At 38.9% G+C, this 27,107-nt stretch overlaps 1 protein-coding gene across 6 annotated transcripts in view; it reads right to left on the bottom strand.

Annotated features, from left to right (window-relative positions):
• Window positions 1–27,107, bottom strand: part of LOC310893709 (opsin-5-like) — a 67,330-nt gene that overhangs the window by 21,905 nt on the left and 18,318 nt on the right. For 3 of the 6 annotated variants that reach the window (XM_083823025.1, XM_083823023.1, XM_083823026.1), the window contains exon 2: window positions 1,680–1,767. In XM_083823025.1, the coding sequence (XP_083679151.1) occupies window positions 1,680–1,767 (88 nt within the window). Of the gene's footprint in view, window positions 1–1,679; window positions 1,768–5,503; window positions 6,486–10,166; window positions 10,271–10,707; window positions 13,385–27,107 lie in introns of those variants that run through there. The other 3 variants (XM_083823022.1, XM_083823021.1, XM_083823024.1) reach the window with 3 other exon arrangements.

Below are 27,107 nucleotides of genomic sequence, written 5' to 3'. Positions count from 1 at the left end.
TATTTTCTTTTAGAGGGAATGGCAGATTCACAAATAACATTAAGCAGCGACGCTGAATTCCTTTCCATCACTGATCTCCTTAAGCCCATTTAAGATACTTATAATTTAAAATCTTCTGGAGAGACAAAAGCCAATCATTCCCATTGAATTTTACTTCTGGAATAATTTTTGCACAGAAATTTATACTAACATTTTTGTTGCTGTAAGGTGTCAGCAGTGAATGGAATACTCTATCGGGATCAAACCATTTTTTATGGTCCTGTGAACATACTCTATCTGGATCTGCCTAGTCAGGGTTCTCCATGAACTCTGGTACAACTGACACCATAGATGCTGGACACAAAGAAAACTCGGTGATCTGACCATGGTTGATTCTCAAGGGACCCAGAAAGGGAAAATTCTGTTGCTACATTATGTTGTACAATTAGCTGAGCAGAGATGGGAGAGGAGATGCAAGGAGCAGACACAGATGAAATTTTCAGTATTTTACCAGCCGTGTTGTCAGTACAAAGTTCTGCATTTTATCTGTTGTTGATAACATAGAAAACACCAAAAGCAGAAATAAAACTACATCAGAAATTTTCAAGTCCATCTGGTGGGAGAAAAAATGCGGATTTCTGCAATAACCTTATTGTTAGCTGAACAATCTCTGCAAATTCAGGAGTACAAATACTCCAGGGACTTCTCTCTCTAAATTGATCTGCATTGTCCAGCCGGGATATTAATCTCGTCTCAAACTCAGCTGTCCATATAAAACTACACTCTAAAAGAGTGCTCACATTCACCAACATTTTTTAATCAATGTGTTGAAAAAACATCTTGAAAAACTTATTAATATTTGAAGCTGTTAGGATGCCAATATTCTTTAACAATCAATAAGAATTAGAGACATGGGTTCACTTTTAGTTGGCACTATATTTATCTTGCATTAATCCCATACTTCAGTGCCAATACTGGTTGCCTTGGAGAAGTAAAATTCCAGGGAGGATTCTTTTTCCTGTTAGGATATTCCACCATCTTCTGAAGCACCATACGTCAACCTTGCTTAGCCAGGGTGGCCATTGCTCTCCTGGTGCCAGTGTTGCCTTTCCTTTCCTATAACTCATGGTTATACTGATCGATACCATTAGGATTGGATCTGAATTTTTCTCCTCAGTCAGACCAAGACTAGGGAGGAGAAATTTGCCTCCTCTTTAACAGCACAGCTCATTTTCCAGAAATCTCACTTTCTAATGCATTGACTGTGGATGTCGGCCATAATGATCTTTCTGGCACCTTTCCCAGACACTTTATGACTACAGTTTTTGGTTTTATACTTCAGGTATTATGAGGAGTCAGGATATGCTATTCTGTGATTTGCAATGATATGTGGAAAAAGACAATCTCTTGTTTAGACTTAATGATGATTATATGGATGCCAAGAACTGCCAGGGCCTTGAAATCCAGCATTCCTGTCCAGCTTTATCTTCCTGACAATGATGAAAATTTTTGTTCCTAACAAAATACACAGGCTACAACTTTTTAATGATGTTACCCTATACCTTTTTTCTCCTTTTATGAAAACACAGAAGTTCATCTCTGTCAGAAACAAACTTGACCTTTAAGGTTGCTTCATTCTCCTTACCACATCAAACACTGACAAATATCTATAAGCACATATGTCACAATATCATACTTACCAAATACTATATAACATATTCCAACAACAATATCAGCTGCTTCTGTTATTTTGGACTGGAATGTTGAATTAGCAAAAAATGGGCCCATCTGGAAAAAAAAAAAAAAAAAAAAAAGTATTAAAAGCAGGTACCTGCAAGCTCTCTACAGGGCTATAAGATGTTCTGAGGTGAAAAGACGGAGAGAATTTTGTTTTATTTTATTAATTAGGAGTTAATTTATCTGAATGTAGGGTGTGAAGAAGACAGAGCCAGTCTCTTTTCAGTGGTGCTCAGTGAACATGCCAGAGGCAATGGGCACAAAATGATACACAGGAGATTCCTTCTGAACATCAGGAAGCCTCCAGAGGTCCCTTCCAACCTCAACCACTCTGTAATTCTGTGGAAAGAGCCTCAGAGTAACAAATAAGTGGAAATATGAATGTAAATGCATAAGAAATATCTACATATGCACTTATTTCTAAAATTCATATCACTTAACTTCTTACTTTATGTAGAGGTGAACAAAATAAATTCTTTCTGCCTTCCACAAACATTCCACTTTTATATCCTACCTCCGTCCTCCACCTTTCTGAATTTGTCTCACCATGTTTTCTCTAGTTCTGAAACTGGCAAAGTTTATGAGAGAAAATGGGGCTGAAGGTAAATCAACAGTACTTCCTTTAATGTATAGATCCTGCCAATCTCTGGATCCCTGAGCTGCAAGAGACTGAACTCTCATATTTCACAAAGTGAGTCTTTAAATGTAAATGAGTCTATTTTTCAGGTATCCTCTGTGTCAACTCTGAACATAACTACATGTATAAGGTCTTCAGCAAAGAGACATGGTGTGACAAGTCAAGTCAATGGGATATTGCTCAGCTTTCCCTAGCAAATGCTTTTGTGAAGACAGTTACAGTAATGAAAAAGAGCTTCTGTCAACTGTCTCTGTGTTGGTCTGAGATACATACTCGCGGAACTCAGAAAAAATGCCAGAATTACCATTTATTGTCATCTGCCATTCCTTTATTCAAGGAGTCTTCTAATAAAGAAGTCTAGCAGATGTGAATCTTTTGTTGGTTTGGTTTTTCTTCTCTCACAGATGCCATTGCTGTATTATCTTACAAGTATTAGAGATTATCTGGAGCTGTTCTTGGCAAATTGAAGTTATTACAAAAATATGACAATGAAAGTTCAACAAAAATCCTCTAAATATATTCAAAAGCCTTTGTCTCTGATAATGATACATTTCCACTGCTGATCACACCTCACTTTCTCTGTGCTTCCATTGAGTTTTTTGTTGCAAAGAGAAAGATCCCGTTTCCCGTGTGATCACTGCAACCTGCTACACTCTTTCAACCCACACCCAGCCCAACAGCTCCCAATGAAGTAGGCAGCACAGCTTTAGGCCTTTGGCTTGAGGGCATGAAAAAAGGCAAAGAAAAAGCACCTGGAGAAATGAAGTCACCTTAGCAAACAATACAGCTTTTAGTTCACACAGCTCTTCAACCCTCTTATTCTTAGTTAACCAGTGTGTATCCACATTAAATAATGATCTTGTAGCTGCATTTCATTATTCCAGTGTAATAAAGCTGATTACCTAAATTCGTCATGTCCGCCTTCCCTACAGCTTCCCAGAGGCTGCTTATTCTCTCAGTGGTCCATCAGTTGTTTCTACACAAATCCCTATTTCCTCAGTTGCTATAATCCAGGACACCTCCACTACGGACACCAAAGGGTTTACATGTTTGTTCACCAGAAGTTCCATCAAAGGAATTTTAAGCCTACTGCATAACAGCAATAATGTTTATACTCTAATCCTTTTACCAATATTTCTTCTATTCATTAAGCAGAAGCAGCAACAGCAAGATTTCACGTTAGAAGCCTCAGCTTTACCATTTTCCTAGTAGCCAGTGTTGCAGCATGTGACTGCCCTCAAGAGACAAAAACAAAAATAACGACAGGACATTCATCTGCTTTCTCCCTGAGGCATTGTCTTCACAAACTGGAAGAGATTATGTGAAGGCCAAGAACTGCCCAAAATCCAGCATTCCTGTCCATAACAAAAACATGTTATTTTGTTTATGTTATCAAAATAATAAAATAAAAAAAGATAAGGGAAATGATATCAGATTCAAGTAAAAGTAACCCATCCTTCTTGAAAAACAAAAAAATGTTTCCAACAAAAAACATTTTGATAATCACCTGAACAAGCAGTTCAATGTGTTCCCATTTGTACTGTTTGGAAATCTATGCTTTTTTTTTTTTTTTTTTTTTTTTAATAACACAAACATTTCTTGCTGTTCTTTACAATAATTTTTAATTAAAATTACATGTTCTCAGGATGAGTTGAAGCCTTTTTAATCATGAATTCTCAAGCTGCTAAGTCTCCAGAAAACTGTCATCTAAGCAGTTTCCAAACATTTACCTTTTTGCAGACATTTGTAGTAATTTTGTAGTTAAGTATAGTGGTTAATTTTGCGCATCAGAAGTCAACAGCTCTGGGCAGGTTACAGAAAGAAAGGCTTTGCAAACAGAATTTAATCAAATTAAAATTTAAAAGCAAAAGCACTACTTTTAGAAAAGACAGACAAAGCCATCTTCAAAGAGGAACTGAAAAAAAAATGCATGCAGATTTCTCAAAAACCACTTGACATTCTCTAACTTGTTTTGCATGGCAAAACTGTGACTGAAGTACTGGCAAATATCATCACGTTTCACTGTGCTTTTTTGTTGTTGTTTTTTGTTTTTTTGGTTGTTTGTTGATGGATTTTTTTGGTCCAAGTTGATGAACTACATAACGATTTTTGAAAAATATTTTACCTGTATTTTTTCCCTCCTTCTCTCAACATCTAGATCAACTTGTCAACACACAATAATCATACATTTAAATGAATCTAAGCTAAATCAGCTCCATTAAAATTTTGAAAGTTAAGTACCATAAACAAGATAGCAACTAAGGCATCTACACTCAAGGTATCTGTTTCAATAAATTGGTACAAAGTTATACTTGGTTCAAATATTTTCACTGTGCATTTTTGCCATAAATCTAATTTTCTCTCTCCAGATAGTATTCTCTCGACTCAAATCCTTTCATCTTCACCAAATAACATTTTCCCTAGGTATTCAATGCTTTGTTCTTTCCCTGCACTGCATATATTAGTTTTAACAGCTAAGCAGAAGATGACCTGGTATGAAAAGTATTCAACAACTGACACAACTGAGCAGGAGAAGGTAGAACAAATAAATTAATATAGTCTAATAACTCATCTTTAAATATAAAGTATATGTAATATCTGGTATGTACTATTTCATTTCAAATCATGTCACTTGAAATCTAGTGACAACAACAAATGATTAAGACAAAACTAGAAGTAGAATAATTTTCAAATGCATTTAAATAATAATTTAATTTTTCTACTAAAGAAGCATTATACATAGTTCTATATGAGGCTTTTTTGAAATGGATTCTACATACTTTTTAATCACCTGTATCCATTAGATGTATGACATACAGCAAATCACTATGTTCCAATTAAAAAAAAAAAAAAAATCTTCCCTTTTTAAAAAAGGTTTATTATAAGTAATTTTGACAAAAAATAAAAAATAAAATAGAAAAGCTACCAGAACATACAGACAGAAACTTGATTTTACAATATGTGAAAGAATAAGGAGCACACGGAAGCCTTTACTGATAAACACGAACTTTTTCTTTTTTTATCATGGCCATACTTTGGAAGTCGTAATATTAACTGCCATAAAAATGTATTAGACTTCAACTATTCATTCACTTGTATGAATAAACATTTTTATATACAAATTTCTATTAGCTTATTTTGTTCACTTACATTGCCATTTCAGCGTACAATCATAAAGCAAGTTGGCTATGTGTGCACGCATGGATGCACTGAGATCCTATCATTGTTCAGCCTTATGGAAAATTCTTTTAGAAATTAATTTGTTTCTCATTCTGGTTATAAATGGCCATATTTTTGGAGCACAGGATTGAAATCATGCTCATCTCCAACATCATGTCACTCCAACTTCTATAAATAATGCTTGCTGGAAGGACTAATTAGAAGTCAAAGAGCATTGTGTCATGTGTGCAGCAGCTTATCCTTGAATGTGCAAGGGCTATTTCTGCAAGAAAAAACAAGGATACATATCAAAGGTTCTGATACTACAAATCAATAAACGACCTTTTTTTCTTAAAATCATGGAATCACAGAATGGTTTGGGTTGGAAGGGACCTTAAAGATCACCTAGTTCCAACCCCCTGGCCATGGGACACCCCCCGCTAGATCAAGTTGCCCAGGACCCCATCCAATCTGTCCTTGAATGCCTCCAGGGATGGGGCATTCACAGCTTCTCTGGGCAACCTGTGCCAGTGCCTCACCACCCTCTGAGTGGAGGATTTCCTCCTAATATCTAATCTAAATCTCCCCTCTTTTAGTTTAAAGACATTCCCCCTTGTCGTGTCATTGTCTGCCTAAGAAAAAAAAAAGTTGCTATACATCTTTTTGATAAGCCCCCTTAAGTGCTGAAAAGCTGCAATGAGGTCACCCTGGAGTCTTCTCTTCTTCAAGCTGAACAACGCCAGCTCTCTCTGCCTGTCTTCTTAAAAGAGGTATTCCATCCCCCTGATCATCTTTGTGGCCCTCCTTTGGACCTGTTCTAACAGCTCCACATCCTTCTTGTGCTGGGGGCCCCAGACCTGGACACAGTACTCCAAGTGGGGCTTCGCAAGGGCAGAGTAGAAGGGGACAATCACCTACGTTGACTTGGAAGTTGCAAAATATCACCTCTACCATGTACACATCCCATCTTTTATAAAACCTATTATTCTTAGAAATGCACTTCTCTAACACAGTCCTGAACAACCACCCATTCAGTGGGACCACACTGAATTCTCCTTTCCGAGCTGCAATGTAAGGTAACCACAATTACAGGAAAGTTTACTACAAATTTGGGTCCATTGGAGAATTGCCCTCATTTTCTTCCAGACTTTTATAGACTAGATAGATTAAACAAGTTGATCTGCTGCTCATACCATCAAAATAGTGAATGCAAAAAATTTCTTGCAGTACTAAGAAAATATAAAATGAAATTACAGACACATCAATAATATTTTGTAGGCAAAAGAATAGTAAAAATACCTAGAATTACTGCTAGGTGTTTTAAAAGTAAAATGCAAAATAAATTTGCATTTGCCTGTTCAGTGCATCTATTGATGTTTCTTGTGATTATTCAACTAATTAATCGGTCTACATTTGCACAAATTCTTTTATTTATTTCAAGGCAGAAAACTGCGTCATGTACATTTGAGATAAAAAGTAGGCTTTGTACAGAAGCTACGGCTTAAGCATCTTATGTTCTCTATATCACTTCTCGTATTCAAAGTAATAAACTGATAAGATGGGACAAAGAAGAAAGTCTGATCTAGATGAGTCCCATTTCTTCCCATTTTCTCTTTTCCAGTAAAACATCCCCCTAAATTATGTTTATTTCTCCTTATCATCTATTCTCCTCATTGCTTTTTCTCTTCCTTCAATCAATTTTTAATGTAAAGTATACTAGGGAAATCACATCTTCATATTCTTGCAGTTATCAATTTCAAAATTTCTTTATAAATCTTGCTTGTATATACAACCAGAGCAGAACAGGGAATTGAGAAATAAATGCTTTGTTTGTGTACTGTTCCTTTATGAATCTGAAGATAAAGCACTCAGACAAAACAAACAAATGGAAAAAAAATAAAAAAGCCACCTATGAACCTATAGCAGGAATGTTCCATGTTCAGAGTAAGGCCTTTAAATATCAGTTTATACGTAGGAGCTAGGTCTTCAACTGATTTATATTTGCATAGCTCATATACTATAATCAGCAAAGGAACCAACAACCTCCAGGTCAACTCCTTGAATTACAAAGTATAAGCACATTGTAATTTCTGTTTGCAGAAGCTGAGATTTCAGTCAACTTTTCTAAATCCCTGGTCAATATTTTCTGAAGGTTAATTATTCTCAATATGGATTTTTTTTACATCTTTCTTTTCCTGTAATTAACCTAAATTTGTCTAGCATCAGCTGCCAAGCACTGACTTATATTTTTACCCTCAACCACTGAAAAAAAAAAAACCCTCTGGTATCATAAATTTGCTCCCCAAATACACAGTTGCATAAGATATTGCAGTCATGTTCATCACTTGGGTTAAGTAGATGGAGTTTCTTAATTATCTTATGAGGGAAATTTTTAGTCACTCTTGAAGCTTTCCCCGGCTCCTTCCCATTTCTTCAGTCTGTATTTCTCTTGCTGTGGCACAAGGATTCTAACTTCCCAAAAAATCTTAATGAATGCAGTACCTAACTTCTCCTACTTAATATTTCCCAATTTAGATATGCAAAACTAATATTTCTTCTCAGTCACAGAGTTGCAATGGGAACTCATTGGTCAAGCATAAATTACTGTTGCTGTTAAGCTTTTTTTTTCCCAGTACTGTGGGCTGTTTGATGAACGTAGTTGTATGCCTTTGTATTTGATTGATCTGTCTCTCTTTATAACAAAGCAAAGATTTTTTCTAAATCACCACTGGAAAAAAAAAATAAGATAAAGTCAGACAGGAGCATTCCTATGGATTATCCAGCTTATAAAGATATATTTTCCCCCTCTGCTACTTTTCAAGTTCCTTCAGATAAACATTTTAGAAACATAATGTATTCCACATTGATTTTTTTTTATTGTTATTTCTAGCAAAATCACTATACATATGCCAAATAATACTACTAAAGAACCAAGTCAGTAGTACTTACAACCATCAATATGCACTAAGTTCCTGAAAAGTTCTGACCAACTTCAAGGTATATCTCTGTTGGAGTGTTTTCTTTCGCTTCCCACAAATATCAAAGCACTACAGTGCCTGAAACAAATTCTTAGATGTACATGAGCTGCATTCTCAGGTTATTATTTCTATAGTTACAGTAGATTATTCCTCTATATTCATTTACCTGTTTGCAGTGGATCAGTGGCAGACCTGGCCATTATCTGAGCAGTACAAAGATAATTTTGAATTGCAAACTTAATTACTAAATTTCCATTTTATGTCATATAATACCTACACCCAATTAAAAAGAGGAAAAATGCTTTGTGGATTATATATTTAACCAACACAATATGGACAGAACTTCCACTGTACATTTACCAAGAACTATCAGCTGAAGAATTCTCCAAACTAATTTCAAGTCGGGATTTTATTTGAATATCTTGTGGTTTCCTAGCAAATGGGAGAAAATATGTCAAGTTTTACTTTCTAATTATTTGCACATTGCTATATCACAAAACACTAAAAATCAAGAGAATATATATATATTCTGTTTACTCCATAGTTATCTCCTTGTCAGATCATCAAATTATGATTTTAGCTGTTCATCTGAGCATTGTAATTAATGACAGAAACAATTAATTTGATACTGAGGCCTAAAATAATTGATTCCTCTTGGGGAAATTAAATTCTCCTGTTGGTCTTTGGGGAAAAGAGGAAAAACAGCAAAATTGTCAAATAAATAATGCTCAAACATATTCACAGAGCACATGAACTCTTAGAAATAATTTCTTTTCTAATCAGCAAGTGTTCTTTTCATTAATGGATGTGAATATTTAGTAACATTTACAGAAGATCATTAACTCTTAAAAGATATATGTAGATGCTTTGCAAAATCACTGAAAGAACCCTGCCTGAGGTAGGATATTCTCCCATTTTATTCATACAGAACTTCACATCATGCAAGAGATATATGATGGGGATGTATGGTGATGTATGACAAGAACAACAAAGCACAGGCCCTTAGGTAAAAGCTCTCCCTCAGAGATCTAATGGAGCTGGAAGAAGAAAGGGCATGTTTTAACTAGAGGAATAGTATCTATAAAGATAAAGCTGAAGCTGATTAAGTCATTTGTCATGTCTGAAAGTGAGATGAAATGAAAGAAGAGGAAAACAAATAAAAACTCAGGATTGTATGGGAGTTGGTTCGTTGCTACATCAGAGACATCTGCTCACTGACACCAAATTTATTCAGCAGATAACAGAACAAAAATAATATGCACTTACAGTATTGATATAATATAAAACATTAGCACAAAAGGCCTGTCTTCAGTTTCAAATTATGACATTGGTTTACATCTCCTTGACACTCCAGCAGTGTAATATAGTAAAGGAGCTCAGAAGGGATAGACTGAGAACCCCTAGGACAGACTCAGTGAAAATGTTGATGTTTTGGTAAATTTTGTTTCAAGCACCCTAATCATAATCATAAAGAAACAAACACTAAAATGCTGAGTTGTTTTTCTCCTGACACTTTCTAAATCTTGAAGACTTTCACTTCCTGTTATTCACATTGTTAGAGCAACTTTTTATTCAGAAAAAATACAGAAAATATTCATACAATCAAAAGAACAACCTTTTCACCTCTGTTCCTTGTTAAGGTACAATCCCACCTTCCTTAAATTGATATTACTTACAGTAGTAAAGATAGGGTGCAGAAAACAGCTGAAGAATCAATCTCTCCTCCTCTTAGGAAATTTCAAAGCATGTAAAAGTTCTTTCATGCCAAATTAAAAATGAACTGTTTGGAAAACAAGATATCACAATTAGAAAGAAAAAAAATCTCAGGCATGACTAATTCAGGGAAGATGTATCTGAAAGTGTAAGAAGTTTGCTTTTCAAGAAATCAAAGTGTTTCATTCATGTTTGCAAGAAAATTTCCACAGAAAATTTCCTACCAGCTCTATTTTTAAAAGCCTTATTTATTGTTAAATAAAATAGGCTGAACACTCTAAAACACAAGGTTACAAACACATGGAGCTGAACATATAGAAACATCTAGGATCCACTAGAAAGAACACAGAGGTATTTATATTCAAAGGTAAAAACCAAGGAATATTTCTTACAAAATTATATACTTCTCAGATCTCTACCACTCTAAGCACTATTGTCACAGATCTGCCAACTTCATCTGTTCATTAATACCAAACTCATCAACAGTAAACCATTGAACCCTACCTCTACCTTTTCTCACATGGCAAGCAGGCAGACAGTGAGCTTACAAGCAACAAAATCCAATCCTCTTCAGCTCCTCTGAAGGATAAAATTCTTTTTTTTTTTTTTTCCTCACAGCAAGAGACTGCATGCCTATCAGTGAGGTGTCCAGCTCTGATTATATTGCAGGATGCTCACCTCATTCTAAACCAGAACATTTTCCTGCAGCCACCCACCCATGCCTTCAATATACACAGGGGATGCACTCCTACAACTGTTTTTGTGTTTCAGTTTGTAATTACAATCCTAGTTTATGTAGCAGCAAAGAGAAGAACTGGAACAAGTAACAACTTATTCCTTCTGCTCTACAAAGTATGAGCCAGGAGAACAAAACCTACGAGATACAGTTTAGAGTACAAGCTCTTGATATTTAAATTCTTATACCAAAACTAGTGAAAACTAGTGCAATTATACATTAGTCATTAGACTAACTCAACTCTCTTAACATGAACAGTTCAAAAGAACATATTTAAGCCTAACATGAACAAAATTATTGCAGAATAATAATCTTTAGACTAGTGGGATATTTGCACAGAGTTCTTTATTCTGTTTATTTCACTTACTCCTTAAATTATTTTTTTTTTCTGCCTACTAAAGACTCTCTGGATTTAAAGCTTTTCTCTCAGCAAGGAAATTAGGAGTTTCATCATCAACAAGACAGTGTTAGCCGCTACTGCATAGTTTCATGTTTCATGAAGAGGATTCTTCATGAATCCTCTTCATGAAACATGAAATTTGGACCTTAAACAGATTTAGAGGGCTGGCAAGGGAATGCTTTGCAGGAATTTACTGCGAGGAAAAACATTGGCATCAACTAAATGGTATTAGGCCAAGTTTTAGAAGAAAAAATATTGCCTCCCACAATTAGTAGATATGAACTGAATTAGGTCTGTCTGATTAAACAGTTGTTCCTGTTAGAAAGACTCTAAAAATGATACTTTGTGGTCCCACACTCAGAGATCAATGATACTCTGGAATGTTATTAAAATCTCTATAAAATCAAAGAATGGTGAATGCAAAAATATAACTGTCATTATTCTAGCATTTTGTATCTGCTTTAAAAAAGGTTTAAAAGGTTAGAAGTCTTTATAACATGTAGAATTAAGATTCAAACTGATGGGTTCAGATGCCACAAGAAAGGTACTGTGATCATTTTGACAGCAGTGATGACAGCAAGCAAGATCCAAAAGATGTTGGAGAGGGGCTCAGGTAAGCTAAAAGACCTCATCGCAGCTCTAATATCCCCTGAAAAAGCTCTAATATCCCCTAATATCATAATCTCTCATATCCCCTTAAAAAGTCATTTTTCACCTTCATTTCCCCTTTTCTACTTTGTTTTGCCCATTAATATTATATAACATTGTGGTATGACACACAAAACATAATAAAAGTATGCCAACCCCAAAGAATTTGCAGTAGCTCACACAGTGTAATGGTGAAGTTACTTAAGGCATTTACAGATTAAGAGGAAAAAAACATATTCTTACAAGTTCATTAAAGTCATTGAAATAAGATTTCAGGATACTTGGGAAAGCATTTCACACATGCAATTAAATAATACCAAAAGCTTATTAGGAAGATCTATAATCATTAAGCACAACCAGAACAAAAACAAATTACTTATATTTGGGAAATAAATCCGTTGCTGATCTTGAAAAGCCCTAGCAAGAATAAACTCAACTTTTTGCTGAGCACAGACAATGTATGGTTCACTTCAGACACATTAAAACATGCTACAGTCCAAAGGCATAGCTACTGGGAGCTGTGTTCCTTGCTAATAATAGGTGCCCTTGGAACAAGGAGGACATGGAAGACATTACAAAGTGATCACATAATTTACACTTATTTTTCCCCTACAAAATTAAAAAATAAATAAATAATTTGATCTATGTATTCAGATAACATAGACACTCTATAAAGAAGCATATTACTATATTGATGAATAAAAGAAATAAATAACCAGCTGTTATTGTAACCTTATCAATTGCAAGCCATCAAAGTAAACTGAATGTGCAAAAACTCAGAATAACATAACAACACAGTGTTAGTAATATGAATTGCTGAAAAAAAAAAAAATTGTTCTGCAAGCACTGTTCCTCAAGGAGTAACTCAAATCAAAATGAACTAAGGGGAAAGACAGCAACTACATGTTTAGGTGATCAAGGCTTTGAAAGAGGTGTCTGACAATGTTGCTATTTACAGAGACAGAAAGAATATCATTAAATCATAGTGTCACAGAATCTATTAACAGGTTAACAAGGAAAACATTTTCAGGAGATCTTCTACTGACCTTTACATTTGTAATATCGAATCCATACTGTTTCCCTGCCCATTAAAATCTCTAATACCAGAGTGGAAAATGTATCTTCTGAGAAACATACTAAATAACAAAAATTAAATCAAACTTTTAGTTAAGTTAAATGAAGAGAGACACCACTCATGAAAAGAATGATTAGGGCACTCACTACAACAAGTAGACCTGCTTCTTGAACTAGTTCTATATCACACATCGCATTACTTTTATTTTTAATGGTAATCCTCCCAGCACCTCTAAAAACAGATGCAAAATGCAATGATGGAAGCTGGTTTGGATCCAACAGTACAGATCAGAACATGGCAGGTTTATCCAGTGTAATTACTAGAGTGTTCGTACTTTTGTTCTACTTGATTCAATAACTGAAACAGCAATAAGACTCCTGTCCATTTGATATAAATCTCCAAATATTCTTAAATAATCTATTTCCCATCTCATTCATAGGAACGAAAACAGCAGTTGGACATTTTGTTTTCCACTCAGTAATTTGCCTCAGTGCCTTTGGGAAGTAGCTATTTTCCTCATTTTGGTTTAAATAAGAGCCATATTTAAGAGCCTTTATTTGGTTTTGTGAATCCTGGCCAAAATAAAATTCAGTAATAAATGACTTAAAGATACAACTTACTTCCACAATGTAAACTCAATAGATCTCTAAATCAATATAAGAACAGGGCTTGTGGCCTATAGGTGAAGCTGGGAGAAGATAGATAGTTTTACTCTTTAACAAGAATTCAATAATTAAGTCTGTTTTCAGGCTCAGATCATAAGAACCTCCTTGAGGCCATGAAGTTCAGTGAGAAGAACTTAGTTCTGAAAAAAAAAGAAAAAGAAAAAAGAAAAAAGGAGTAAATACCAGAAGTGACAGTAACAAATAGATGGAAATAAGTTGCCTTGTTACACTTGTGGAAACTTACTTTTTCAATTTCCTTTCTCATTCTAGGTAGGATAAATACCTGAGAACTTTCTCATTCTGCCCCTGCCCTGTAGGCTCTTCTCTAGTTATTCTGGTATTGTCACAGTACCTCTAGGAAACACAAATTGTATTTTAAGAGACTGTTACTAATGGAACATCCTGCAACCAAGATTCAGTTGGAAAAAAATTGGTACTGGATACTAATTGCCAAATGAAAAAGATAAGTGGTTTGAAAATGTTCTAAAACCAGCCAATTAACCCAAGTGCTACTTTCTCCACAGAAATGTTACACCTCTTGTACTTCACAGCTAACAATACCCAGATGTATCTCACTGATATACACATGACCACATACATATTCACAGAATCTGGCAACTATTTCTTAGAAATCAAGAGCTTAAAAATATGAGGAAATCTCTTATCTGACTTCATACTGCCAGTCTCCCTCTCATGAGAGGAATGTTGCACCACTTCAGACCTACATCCTAGGCCTGTCAAAGCAAGGAGAGGAGGTTGGTGGTTATGTCCATCATATCAGCTAGGCAACTAGCAAATACAGAGGCTGAAGGCTGAAGGGATCAAACACACTGCCAAAGACCAATGCCAGTGTTGGAATGACAGGCTCTGGAATAGGCCATGCTTGCCAGCTTTGAGCTGAAAAACCCATATCTGATACTCTGCAGTATGATCGTGTGCTTTGATACTGCCACCACTCATGTGTTGGTTGTCTCTTTACAGAATGATCATGGAATCATAGAATCATCAAGGCCGGAAAAGACCTCTAAGATCATCTGGTCCAACAACCATCACCCTACCACCAATGTCACCCAATAAACCATGTCCCTAAGTACCATATCCAACCTTTTCTTAAACAACCCCGGGTCTGGTGAATCCACCACCTCCCTGGGCAACCCGCTCCAATGCCTAACCACTCTTTCAGAGAAGAAATTTTTCCTAATTTCCAGCCTGAAATGATGCTACAGAATGATGCTACAGAATGTTTCATTTGTCCAAGAAAGAGGTCATAATCCTTAAGATACCCCACTCTTTCTGATCCTGAGGGGATCTAGATAATCATTTCAGACTAGACGCTGAAGTATTTGCTGAAGTAATATGAATTTCACTCCTAACCACACAGACTAGAACTAAGATAGATAACAGTATCATCCAAATCTATCTTCATGATTTTAGTGGTCTACGAGCCTAACAGCTGTGCTGTATGTATAAACCACACCAGCTTGTCCAGTTGCTACACACACTTTCTCAAACTTGTCATAACAAATTAACCTGTAAAAAAAAAAAAAAAATGGTCTGCATGAGGAAAGCAATCAACCAACTACTACACCACAAAGACAGTGTGTATGTTTCTACTCAAGGCCTAGAGGAGATAACCCATTATGTAGTAGTGCTTACAAAAGTCAAAAGTATATGCAAGTGTCTTTTTTTCTGAAAACATTAAGAAAGTAGTTGCATGAGGTACCACAAACTTAAAAGGAGACAATCAAACAGGGATTTAAAAAGGGGAGCGATAGAGGAGGAGCCTGAGGATTATTCCCAGAGAACACAGATTGATTACTTTTGTCAGTAAGGTCATCCATAGAGAGATTACACTCTGGTACTTGAACACTTAATTTTTTAATGGCACAGGAGCCCTTCCTTTTGAGATTGCTCTTTAATACAACAACAACAACAACAAATCCCATGGAAAACAAAACAAGACAAAAAAATAGTGTGCAAACATAATGGGAAATCCAACGAGACTATTTAAGTGTCTTCAACATAATTCCTGCAGCTGCTGCTATCTGACCCTTTCATAACAGCAATTTAAAGAGCCGTAGTTAGAAGCTTAAATGCTGGAGAGTGATACATAAATACCAAGAACATGAACAGGTTAAGAGTCCAGTGAGCTTAGGCCTGGGTATGAATTTTACCTTATCCCTAGACTTTGATGAAAAGTTCCCCATGGTAAGAGGACAAGGGTTCTAAAAATATCTGCCTCCTGCACCTCTGCCACATGGCTACATGTAGAGACACCTGCAGCATGCATTTCAGGACCTAGGGACTTCTTAGTCAATGTTCCCTATTTCTGAGATGAGCACAAAAACCACCAGGTTACAGCAGAGTGGAAGAAGGATTATTCTGTTAAGGAGAATCTATGACCCATGCAGATGCTAAGAGCTTGGCTCTTAGCATTTTGTCCCGAACTTAGCGTTTGGGACATTTGCCTGGGAGAAGAGATGAGGATGTTAAATTTAGCCCTTTTCCTATCTACCTCTTCTCCCCCTACCCTGATACCCATGCTGTCTTCTTTACTTTTTCTTTTTGTTTAGTTTATATCATCTTTCTAATTAAATCCAGGACTACTCCAGTGTCCACATTGCATTAGATGGCCCTGACCTTAAGAACAATGGATACATCAAACACCTTGTGGGTTCCATACACACAAAGGCATCATATAAGCCCACCATTCTTATTAGCAATAGTGATAACAGAAAGAGGTATCTTTGCTTTTAAAAATCTCTCTCTCTTCCACTTACTGAGAGAAAGATATAAACGGTCCTCGGATACCTGAGAAAAGGAAATCAGAGAAAGGACATGTGGCAGACAGGCTCATCTCCTTAGAAAGTCTGATCTTGTGAAAAAGGGCCAGTTCTCCATTTCTGAGCTAGCCGGCCCAAACACCCTGGTGCAGGCAGCCTTGCTGGCATATCCAAGCCATGAAGACCTCATCCTTCACAGGATCCCTGCAAGAACAAGTCTTCCTCACCAACACAAGACAATAATAGCTCTGTTACAAGAAGCTGCTGACAAAGTCTCTGGCCTTGTTCCAAAGCCTAACTGATACCTGGAGCAAGCACCATAGCAATTCAAGCTATTAGCTTGGAGTGGTATGGGAACAGACCTCAGCCCATTACAGGTGGAGTATTAAAATGTGTTAAACCACATGTCATTCAGTGTTCTACAGTGACGGATAACAGTAAATCTGTAGAAGATAAATATTTTGAAGGAAAAAGTACAGATAAGGCACTACCAGCCTCCAAGGGACAGAGGGAAGGACTGTTTCAGATCATTTTCTTTGATAAATCCCAGAACTATCAAACCAGTAAATACAGAAGACCAAATTTCTATAGAAACTAAGAACTTTGAAGCAGAAATAGGACCAATTCAAACACATCCACATACCCTGAAAAGCCTTCAAGATATTCTCTTTTAGGTAACCCAGACTTCAGATAGATGAACTTTTCATAGATATATGGAAGGTTTTTAGTCTTAGAATTAGCTGAGAATTGATCCAAAGTATTTCTTCAGAAGTGTCATTTATGTTCCTAATGATCCCATTTGCCACAAATAAATTGACATTGGAAAATGAATGGGAAATATCTCCTTGCTATCACTTCAACCTCTTCCCTGAAAAATGAAAAGGACTGGAACAGCCTTGTAGCTGCTGTTTTCCTGAGTAGACAGGGCTAAGATTTACATATCTACAAATGCTGTCATTTTGGGAATATTTTACATTAGAAACTGCGACAGAATTTTTCCAGCAGATAGGAAAAGCTCTATATTTCTCAGAACCCTGAGTTTGGGTCAAAGGAAAAATTCAAAGACATTGTTTATGTATAGCCTTCAAAAAATATTTTTGTTCCCAACTAGCATAGTGGTCAAGCATGAAGGGAAAGGGGGAGCTTGTCTGGGAACATGAATCAGCTAAAATACTTTGGAGGAGTTATTACTTCAGCGCACAAAGAAAAATTGTTAGAAATCAAGATTTTCGGAGTTACATGATGAGACCAGACATGGTTATGTGACTCATGCCAAGGGGTTCTAAAATTGTTTTAATATCATGGTTCTGTTCCAAAAGTTTACAAAGTTGTTACTTTTTGCCAAGCATTGAAGGACGAACACTAAACTATTTTCCTGGGATTTTTATGGCTCCAGATTCTTGCTAGTGTTTAGAATGACTCCTTGGAGGAAAGAAACCAAACAAAAATAGGAGAAAAAAAAATAAAAAGAAAGAAAGAAAGAAAGAAAGAAAGAGAGAGAGAGAGAGAGAGAGGAAGGAAGGAAGGAAGGAAAGAAAAGGAAAAGAAAAGGAAAAGAAAAGGAAAAGAAAAGGAAAGGAAAGGAAAGGAAAGGAAAGGAAAGGAAAGGAAAGGAAAGGAAAGGAAAGGAAAGGAAAGGAAAGGAAAGGAAAGGAAAGGAAAGGAAAGGAAAGGAAAGGAAAGGAAAGGAAAGGAAAGGAAAGGAAAGGAAAGGAAAGGAAAGGAAAGGAAAGGAAAGGAAAGGAAAGGAAAGGAAAGGAAAGGAAAGGAAAGGAAAGGAAAGGAAAGGAAAGGAAAGGAAAGGAAAGGAAAGGAAAGGAAAGGAAAGGAAAGGAAAGGAAAGGAAAGGAAAGGAAAGGAAAGGAAAGGAAAGGAAAGGAAAGGAAAGGAAAGGAAAGGAAAGGAAAGGAAAGGAAAGAGAATGCCCAGCGATGTGCAGAAGGGGGTCTTTCAAGTGATATGCATTCTTTGTTCCTGAAGGAATAGGTGCCATATCTCAATATTCACAAATCATTCTTGCTAAAGATAATTTGAGTTGCCTTCATCTGAGGGTATCCTCCTAGGGTCCCCAGCACAAGAAGGACATGGCAGTATTAGAATGAGTCCAGAGGAGGGCCATGAAGATGATCAAAGGGCTGGAGCACCTCTCCTACAAAGACAGGTTGAGAGAGTTGGGATTGTACAGCCTGAAGAAGAGAGGGAGCCTATAGGAAAGCTGGGGAGGGACTCTTTGTCAGGGAGTGTAGTGACAGAAAAAGGTGTGATGTCTTTAAACTAAAGGAAGGTAGATTTAGATTAGACACATGAAAGAAATTTTTCATTCAGATGGTGGTGAGGCACTGGCACAGGCTGCCCAGAAAAGCTGTGGATGCCCCATTCCTGGAGGTGTTCAAGGCCAGGCTGGATGGGGCTTTGAGCAACCTGGTCTGGTGGGAGGTGGCAGTGGAGTTGGAACTAGGGGATCTTTTATACGACTTTTATTGTTACTACTTTTAAATATATTTAGCCTTTTTTTTTTCCTCAATCGCTATTGATTTATTCCATTTCTGTTTCACATTTACACTTAGGATAGATTTATGAGGTTTTACTTAACTGCACTCTTTTATCCACTATCAATTCTTTCCCATTTTATGTGTATCTTTGCTTAACAACTCTACTCTTTCAAAATCTCAGAAAATCTGTCACATTACAGCTGGTCCAGCAAGTCTAACATCTCTTCTGATGTTGCTGCTGTGGCTTAGGCAGAAGGTTATGTTAAGGAAGTAAAAAGTACTTTAACTTATTTTCATTTAGAGGATGGTAGCAGGTGTACAACCAGTGTAACCAGTTTCTTCACTCATTATTCTCTCTGATCTGACATAATGCAAATCTTGGAGTCACAAAGCTACAATGAAAAATGAAAGGTGGATTACACCGTTACACGTGTAAAATGACTGCTTATGAACTCCTCTTATAGTAAAGATGTGCAAATGAATGGTATCAGTTTAAGCCAAGTTACATATCCGTTACCTTTTGGAAACATAGACTCTACTACAGCTATTACTGACTGCATGCAGCACTTGACAAAACTTAGTAACTTTTCTGTGATCTTCTGTCTACTTTTACCAGAGTCAGACTCGTAGTTAAAAGCAGGTAATGTTAGGATAAATGTGAAACCTCTGCACTGTCTCAGCTTTACCATAAAAGCCCCTTGTTTATAGGCAAACTTGCCAGGCCAGGGGAATGTAGGGAAATATCTCAGTCCTGCTGCAGTGAGTGTTACACTGACATCAGCAAGGATAGGACCTCCCCTTCCATTTAGCTGATGGAAAACAGCACAAAGTGATTTTATTATATGACCGTCTGGGTCATGACATGTAGTAGACTGGCAAATCTCAAGCAGTTATCTAAAGGTTTTATATCTAGAAGAAGGTTGGATTTTTGAACAAAAATATCATATTTTAGACAAAAAAAAAAAAAAGACTTGGATATCAGCAAGAATTTGCTATTGAGGTTTGGAGTATGACAAAAAACATCTATGTCATGCATGAATCCTGATCGCTGTCAACAAGAAATCTTCCTGATAGCCCTAACACTTATTTACTGTATTCATATATTCAAATCTAATAGGCAAAAGCTGACTCAGCTTCAGATTACAGAGGAACTGCCAGCATCATTCAGCTATAATCAAACAGAAATACTTTCAGTCTTCATTTTGTTGTTATCCAATGACACAGATAGAATATAACCACAGCACGACATGTATTGATGCTCCCTCAGTCCATTCCAGTATTCCCCTGTGAACAGCAAAACCTTTCATTTGGGGAAGATACATATTAAAGGTTGGCCAATTACCTTCTACTGTCATACTTGCCCCGTCAGATAACCCAGAGGGATTACAGTTCCAGCAATGTAATGCTCTCTTATAAGCTTAATTACATTCTAACACAGAAACCTTCAGCCACATTGTATTCAGTATGACTGTTTGCATAGTAGCTGGTCAGAACGTTACCTTTTAACTGATTATTTTTTTCTATTAAAAAAAAAAAAAAATTTGAGTTTAATTAAAACGAGCCTATTGCTTCAAGTCAGTTCTGGCAACAACGTTTCTTATGCAAGCCAGAAGTATCTGTGAGCCAGAGAAGCACCTGGAGAAAAGAGAGAAAAGCTTTTTGCATGAAATTCACCGTCCGTTCTCCTCACCAGTACCACTAATTTCCCATACCCCTTCTTAACATCTCACATTTTCTTAGCACCTTGAATTCTCTGGCCGGGAAGGTGTACTCCCTTCCCCACTGATCAGCACTGGTGAGGCCATACCTGGAGCACTGGGCCCAGTTCTGCCCACCCCTACCAGTACAAGAGAGACATGGACATACTGGAGCTTGGCCAGTGAAAGACCAGGAAGATAATCGAGGAATTGGAGCATCTGTTATATGCGGAGAGGCTGAGGGACATAGAAATGTTCAGCCTGGAGAAGGGAGGGCACAGGGGGATCTTATCAAAGTGGATTAACACCCAGGCAGGGAGAGTAAACAGGAGGGAGCCAGACTTTTATCAGCAGTGCCCAGACAATACACAACAACTGAAATGCAAGAAATCTTATATAAACATTAAAAAATAATAATCATTTTTACACTAAAGGTGTTCAAACACTGGAACTGGTTACCCAGAGAGCTTATGAAGTCTCCATCCTTGGAGACATTCAAAACCTGACTAGGCAAAGCCCCTGGCAACCTGCTGCTGCAGGGGATGTTGGACCAGATGATCCCCAGAGGTTTCTTCCCACCTCATCCACTCTGCAGTTCAGTGAATTGTTTAGCAGTAGCAGGCAACTGACAGCAAAACTTCTCCCAGAAAGAAGAGTAAAATCCCTTTCCTTGCTCATCTTCTGTATGCAAACGCGTAAGGAGTCCAGTACTAGGAGAAAGATCTGGCCTGTGAAAAAGCTGCAAACAGACTTAACATGCTCTCCCAGTACAATTACATGGCAAGAAGAATGTAAAACCTACTATCTTCACCTGCCAAAAGAAACTTTTGAATCCTATTTTTGGCTGCAAATGTCTGACATGTTGGGTGATACTTAGTTGTTGAATTATGGCTGCTTGTTTGCAGAACCTGAGGTTTATTTTGCTCCATACTAAAAAATCTTCCAGAGAAGCCTAAGCAAGTTCCTCACTGATATTAGGTAAAGGCCCACTTACATGAACTTGAGTTTTATCCATCCAGGCAAATTTTTCAAACGAGAAACCAAAGACTGTGCTAGTAAGGAGGAGGATGAGAGAGTTTCTCAATTTTCTTCCATCTCTGTGAAATGCCATGCCTAAATAAATTCTCCAATTATATAAAAATAGTACAGTTCCACCAAAAAAATAAAGAAATTAAAAAAAAAATTCTGGTTTTGAGATCTTCCAGGAAATATATACTTTTTTTTTTTCTTACAAATTCTTCTTCAGAATTAAGTACACCAGCTGATGAGAAAAATAGAGGTGAATTGTGTGTTTATTGGTTCACTAGCCCCTGTCTGTTTTCTTTGTATCTTAGGTACATCATTGGTGCACCTCACGAAGTAGAATGTTTAGCTCAGATTTGTTTTGTTTGGGGATATCTACAACTTATAAAATTAGGCCCATAAAAATGACTCTAGCTCATTAGTTGCAGATAAGCATTAGGCACTCTGTTGTGGGAACGAGAATCAACATGCCTATACTTGGAAAAAAGTACCACTAAAACTGGATGGTAAAAAATTGCTTTCCAGTATTATTTGAGATAATATGCCAAGTTCCCAAAAATTTGTTTTTGGTATTTACATAGTCTGACAAAGAAACTTAATGCATATCTTAGGCAGCCAAGACTATTTCTACTTTTATCTGATCTTACAGTACTACCCTAAAGCACATTGCAGTCCTATCTATGAGCACTAAGTTTATAAGTACTGTGTTTCAGCAAGTCTATTCCCCTGTAATTGCAACAACCTAACACCACTACCTAGGCAAATTCTACAAAGTCATGAGGAAGTAGAGGAAAAAATATATTATGTTATCAAAAATGTTTTGCAATATGTTTTGTACAAATAATAATAATAAAAACCTTAAAATATTTATCAGGCTCTTTCCGGGCTTGACTAATAAACTTAGCAAGGGTTAGGTATTGCTGGTTTTTATCTTTCTTGTTAAAGAAAGAATGGTCATTAAACAAAATTAAAGATCTGGGGAAAAAAGAAATAGAGATTCAGTTTCAAATATTTTTTTCTTTAATTCCCCTTCCCAAAACAATTAAAATGGTATACTTGAAAGACCTTTTGAGAAATAAATAAATAAATAAATCTTATTGTTAACAGGATCATATTTAACACGGTCATGAAAAAGTTGTTTATGTCCCACCAAAAATGCCCTTGAAAAAAAAAAAAAATTGAAATTTCAAAACCAGAGGAAACTAAGGGAGTTGTTCATTCTTCTTTCATTGAAGCATAGGGAAAGGTAGACTTACAGCATGTACAGTCTTAAAAAAAAAAAAAAAAAAAAAAAATCACTGCTGCTTCACAGCACTAGTTTTGTGTGGCCACTATAAAAAGGGATTCACTTCTGAAGTAACCTGCTATCACATAAGTTTCACCCCTTGTTACAAGAAATTGAACTGTCCCTATTCAATGAAGTGTCCAGATGGGGAGGTGATCAGACATTTGCACACCCTAAGTATCTATCAGCAAGGCTGTCTGGGAAAGGATTGGCTTCAGGGGAAAATAGGTATTCTTTTTGTTTTTCTTCTAGTCAGAAAGTGCCAGCTTGACCAAAGTGAAACACGGGAAAGTGATAGCAGCTTCAATGGGAAAAGGAGCTCTGGTTCAAACAGGGCCTTGAAAAGCAAGTCTTACAGTGACATGGCACACCCAAAAGAATGGAATCAGATAATGGGACTCATTTCTGAAACAAACTCATGCATTCCCCTGGTCTACAGGCCACTCGGTCTCACTTCTGTGTCTGGCAAGGTCATGGAGCAGATCCTCCTGGAAACTCTGCTAAGGCACATGGATAAGAAGGAGGTGATTGGTGACAGCCAAAATGGCTTTGCTAAGGGCAGATTGTGCCTGACAAATCTGGGGGCCTTCTACCACTGGGGTACAGCACTGGTGTATAGGGAAATAGCAACTGAGATCATCTCCCTGGACTTGTGCAAGGCATTTGAGTCTCTTCATGATAACCTTGTCTCAACACTCTGGAGGAAAGGGATGTTATCCAGAGGGACCTGGGCAGGTGTGGTGGTTTTACTCGGGTGGGCGGCCAAGCTCCACCACAACCGCTCTCTCACTCCCCCTCCTCAAAGAGGAACGGGGAGAAAATACGATGAAAAGGGTTGAGATAAGGACAGGGAGATCGCACAGTAATTACTGTGATGGGCAAAACAGACTCAGCATAGGGAGATAGTTAAGACTTACTGCCTATTACTAACAAGCTAGATAAGCGAGAAACAAAGGAAAGAAAACCAAAGCACCTTCCCCCCCATCCACCCTCTTCCACCTCCTCCCCCCGAGCGGTGCAGGGGAACGGGGGAATGGGAGTTATGGTCAGCCTATAACACTTCTTCTCTGCCGCTCCTTCTCGGTCACTCTCGTCCCCTGTGCTGTGGGGTCCCTCCCACAGGATGCAGTCCTTGGTGAACTGATCTGACGTGGGCTGCCCACAGGCAGCAGCTCTTCAAGAGCTGCTCCAGATATGGCTCCGTACCACGGGGTCCATCCCTCAGGAGCAAACTGCTCCAACCTGGATCCCCCACGGGCAGCGGCTCCTGCCAGGTCACCTGCTCCTGCGTGGGCTCCTCTCCACGGGCTACAGGCCCGGCCCGGAATCTGCTCTGGCAGGGGTCTTCCACAGGCCGCAGTCTCCATCAGTGCACGTCCACCTGCTCCACTGTGGTCTCCTCCACGGGCTACAGCATGGAACCCTGCTCCACCGTGGTACTCCATGGGCTGCAGGGGGACAACCTGCTTCACCATGGTCCTCAACACAGGCCGCAGGGGACTTCTGCTCGGGCGTCTGGAGCACCTCTCTCCCTCCTTCTTCACTGACCTTGGCGCCTGCAAGGCTGTTCCTCACTCCTCTCACTCTCCCAGCTGCTGTGTGTCGCAGCATTTTTTTTTCCCCTGTCTTAAATATGCTCTCACAGAGGTGCAAAACAACATCACTTATTGCCTCAGCTCTGGTCAGCAGTGGGGTCCTTACCAAACATGGGGCAGCTTCTAAATCCTTCTCACAGAAGCCACCCCTATGGCCCCCTGCTACCAAAACCTTGCCACGTAAACCCACTACAGCAGGACTGAGAGGTGGGCCTGTGCAAACCACATGGAGTTCAACAAGGCCACGTGAAAGGTCTTGCACCCACACTGGGGCAATCCCAAGCCCAAATAAAGGCTGGGGGGAGAATGGGTTGAGGGTAGCCCTGAGAAGGACCTGGACGTGGTGGTTGATGAGAAGTTTGACATGATCCAGCAACGTGTGCTTTCAGCCCAGAAAGCCAACCATAACCTGAGCTGCATTAAAAGCAGAGTGGCCAGCAGGGCGAGGGAGGGGATTGTCCCCCTCTGCTCTGCTCTTGTGAGACCCCACCTGGAGCCCTGTGCTCAGCTCCAGGGCCTCCAGCAAAAGAAGGGTATGGACCTGTTAGAACAAATCCAAAGCATAGCCACAATGATTATCAAGGGGATGGAGCACCTCAGCTATGACGGAAGGCTGAGGGTGTTGGGATTGTTCAGCCTGGAGAGAGTAGGCTCCAGGGAGACCTTACAGAGGCCTTCCAATACCTAAAGGGAGCTGGGAAAAACAAAACAAAACAAAACAACAACAACAACAAAAAGCTGTGGAGGGACACTTTGTCAAGGACTTTTGGGGTAGAAACAAGGCCAAATGGCTTTAAACTAAAACAGAGTAGGTTTCCGTTAGGTATAAGGGGGAAATTCTTTGCTCTGAGGGTGGTGAGGCACTGGAAGAGGTTGCCCAGAGAAGCTGTGGATGGCCCAACCCTGGAGGTGTTCAAGGCCAGGCAGGATGGGTTTTCGGACAACCTGGTCTAGTGGGAGGTGTTCCTGCCCATGGCAGAGGGGTTGGAACTAGATGATCTTTATGGTCCCTTCCAACCCAAACCATTCTATGATACCTGGGCCAACTTCCTAGATTGCTGGGCCAAAGAGGATGGCATTGAGTGAGTCTATCACATCCCCTCTCATGCACTGGCCCCTGGGAAAATGGACTGTTAAGGACTACACTGAAGGCACATGGGTGCTGGGACATTCCAACATTGCAATATATGTTTAGCATTGGCCACCTGTTTAGCCATCACTAGGGACTCAGACAACAGAGCAGGGCCTGCCCAGTACAAAACTGTTACTTCCTGGGGAAAAGGAGAAAGTCCCTATAACACATTGAGACACCCATCTAGTTGGCCAAGGGAAGCCAGCTGTTAGCATCTGTTTGGATTTCAGTAAAGCTCAGTATTGTTTTTCACAGTCTCCTTCTGGACAAATTGGCAAGAGCTAGAGCAATGAATAATGCGATGGGTGAACAAGGGGCTGATGGGTCAGGCTCCAAGGGTTATCGTAAATGGGGTTGCATCAGGCTGGCAGCCAGTCACTAGGGGGCTTCCGCAGGCCTCCATTTTAGGACCAGTTCTCGTCAATGTTGTCCTAACTGACTTGCATGTAGGACTTGAGGGCATACTGAGTCAGTTTACGCATGATGCTAAATTGGGAGGAGCGGCTGAGTTTATTGAGGGTAGAGAGGCCTTGCAGAGAGGCCTTGCAAAGAGATCTTGACAAAGTAGAGAGCTGGGCAATCCCCAACGATATGAGGCTTAGCAAGAGCAAGTGCCAGATTCCACACCTGGCAAGGGACAACCCTGGCTGTATGGACAGTCTGGGGGAAAAGAGGCTGGAGAGCAGCCCTGCAGAAAGGGATCTGGGGCTTTTGGTCGATGGCAAGATGAACGTGAGTCAGCTGTGGGCCCTGGCAGCCAGGAGCAGCAACCATATCCTGGGGTGCCTCCAGCACGGCATCGCTAGCCGGTCAGGGGAAGGGATTGCTGTGCTCTGCTCTGCACTCTTTCAGCTTCACCTCGAATCCTGTGTGCAGTTTTGGGCGCCACAATAACAGAAGGACGTAAAACTATTGGAGAGTGTACAAAGGAGGGCTTCAAACTGGTGGCGGGTCTGGAGGGCAAGACGGATGAGGAGCGGCTGAGGTCTCTGCTTTTGTTCAGCCTGCAGGAGACTGAAGAGAGGCCTCATGGTGGCCTACAGCTTCCTCACGAGGGGAGCAGAGGGGCTGGGGCTGAGCTCTGTTCTCTGGGGACAGTGACAAAACTCGAGGGAATTGCATGGAGCTGGGACAGGGGAGGGTCTGGCTGGAGGTGAGGAAGATTCTTCACTGGCAGGGGGCTTGGCCACTGACACAGACCTCCCAGTGAAGTGGTGAGGGCAGCAAGCCTGCTGGAGTTCACAAAGCATCTGGGCAATGCTCTCAGACATGTACTTTGTTTTTGAGGGGGTCACACAGAGCGATGGGATGTGATGTCACCCAGCAATGGACTGTGATGACACCCAGTGATGGGCTGTGACCTCACGGCTCTT

This window comes from Anser anser, assembly GCF_964211835.1.
Source record: "Anser anser genome assembly, chromosome: 2".
Lineage (NCBI taxonomy): Eukaryota > Metazoa > Chordata > Aves > Anseriformes > Anatidae > Anser > Anser anser.
This window is presented reverse-complemented; position numbering and strand designations above follow the sequence as displayed.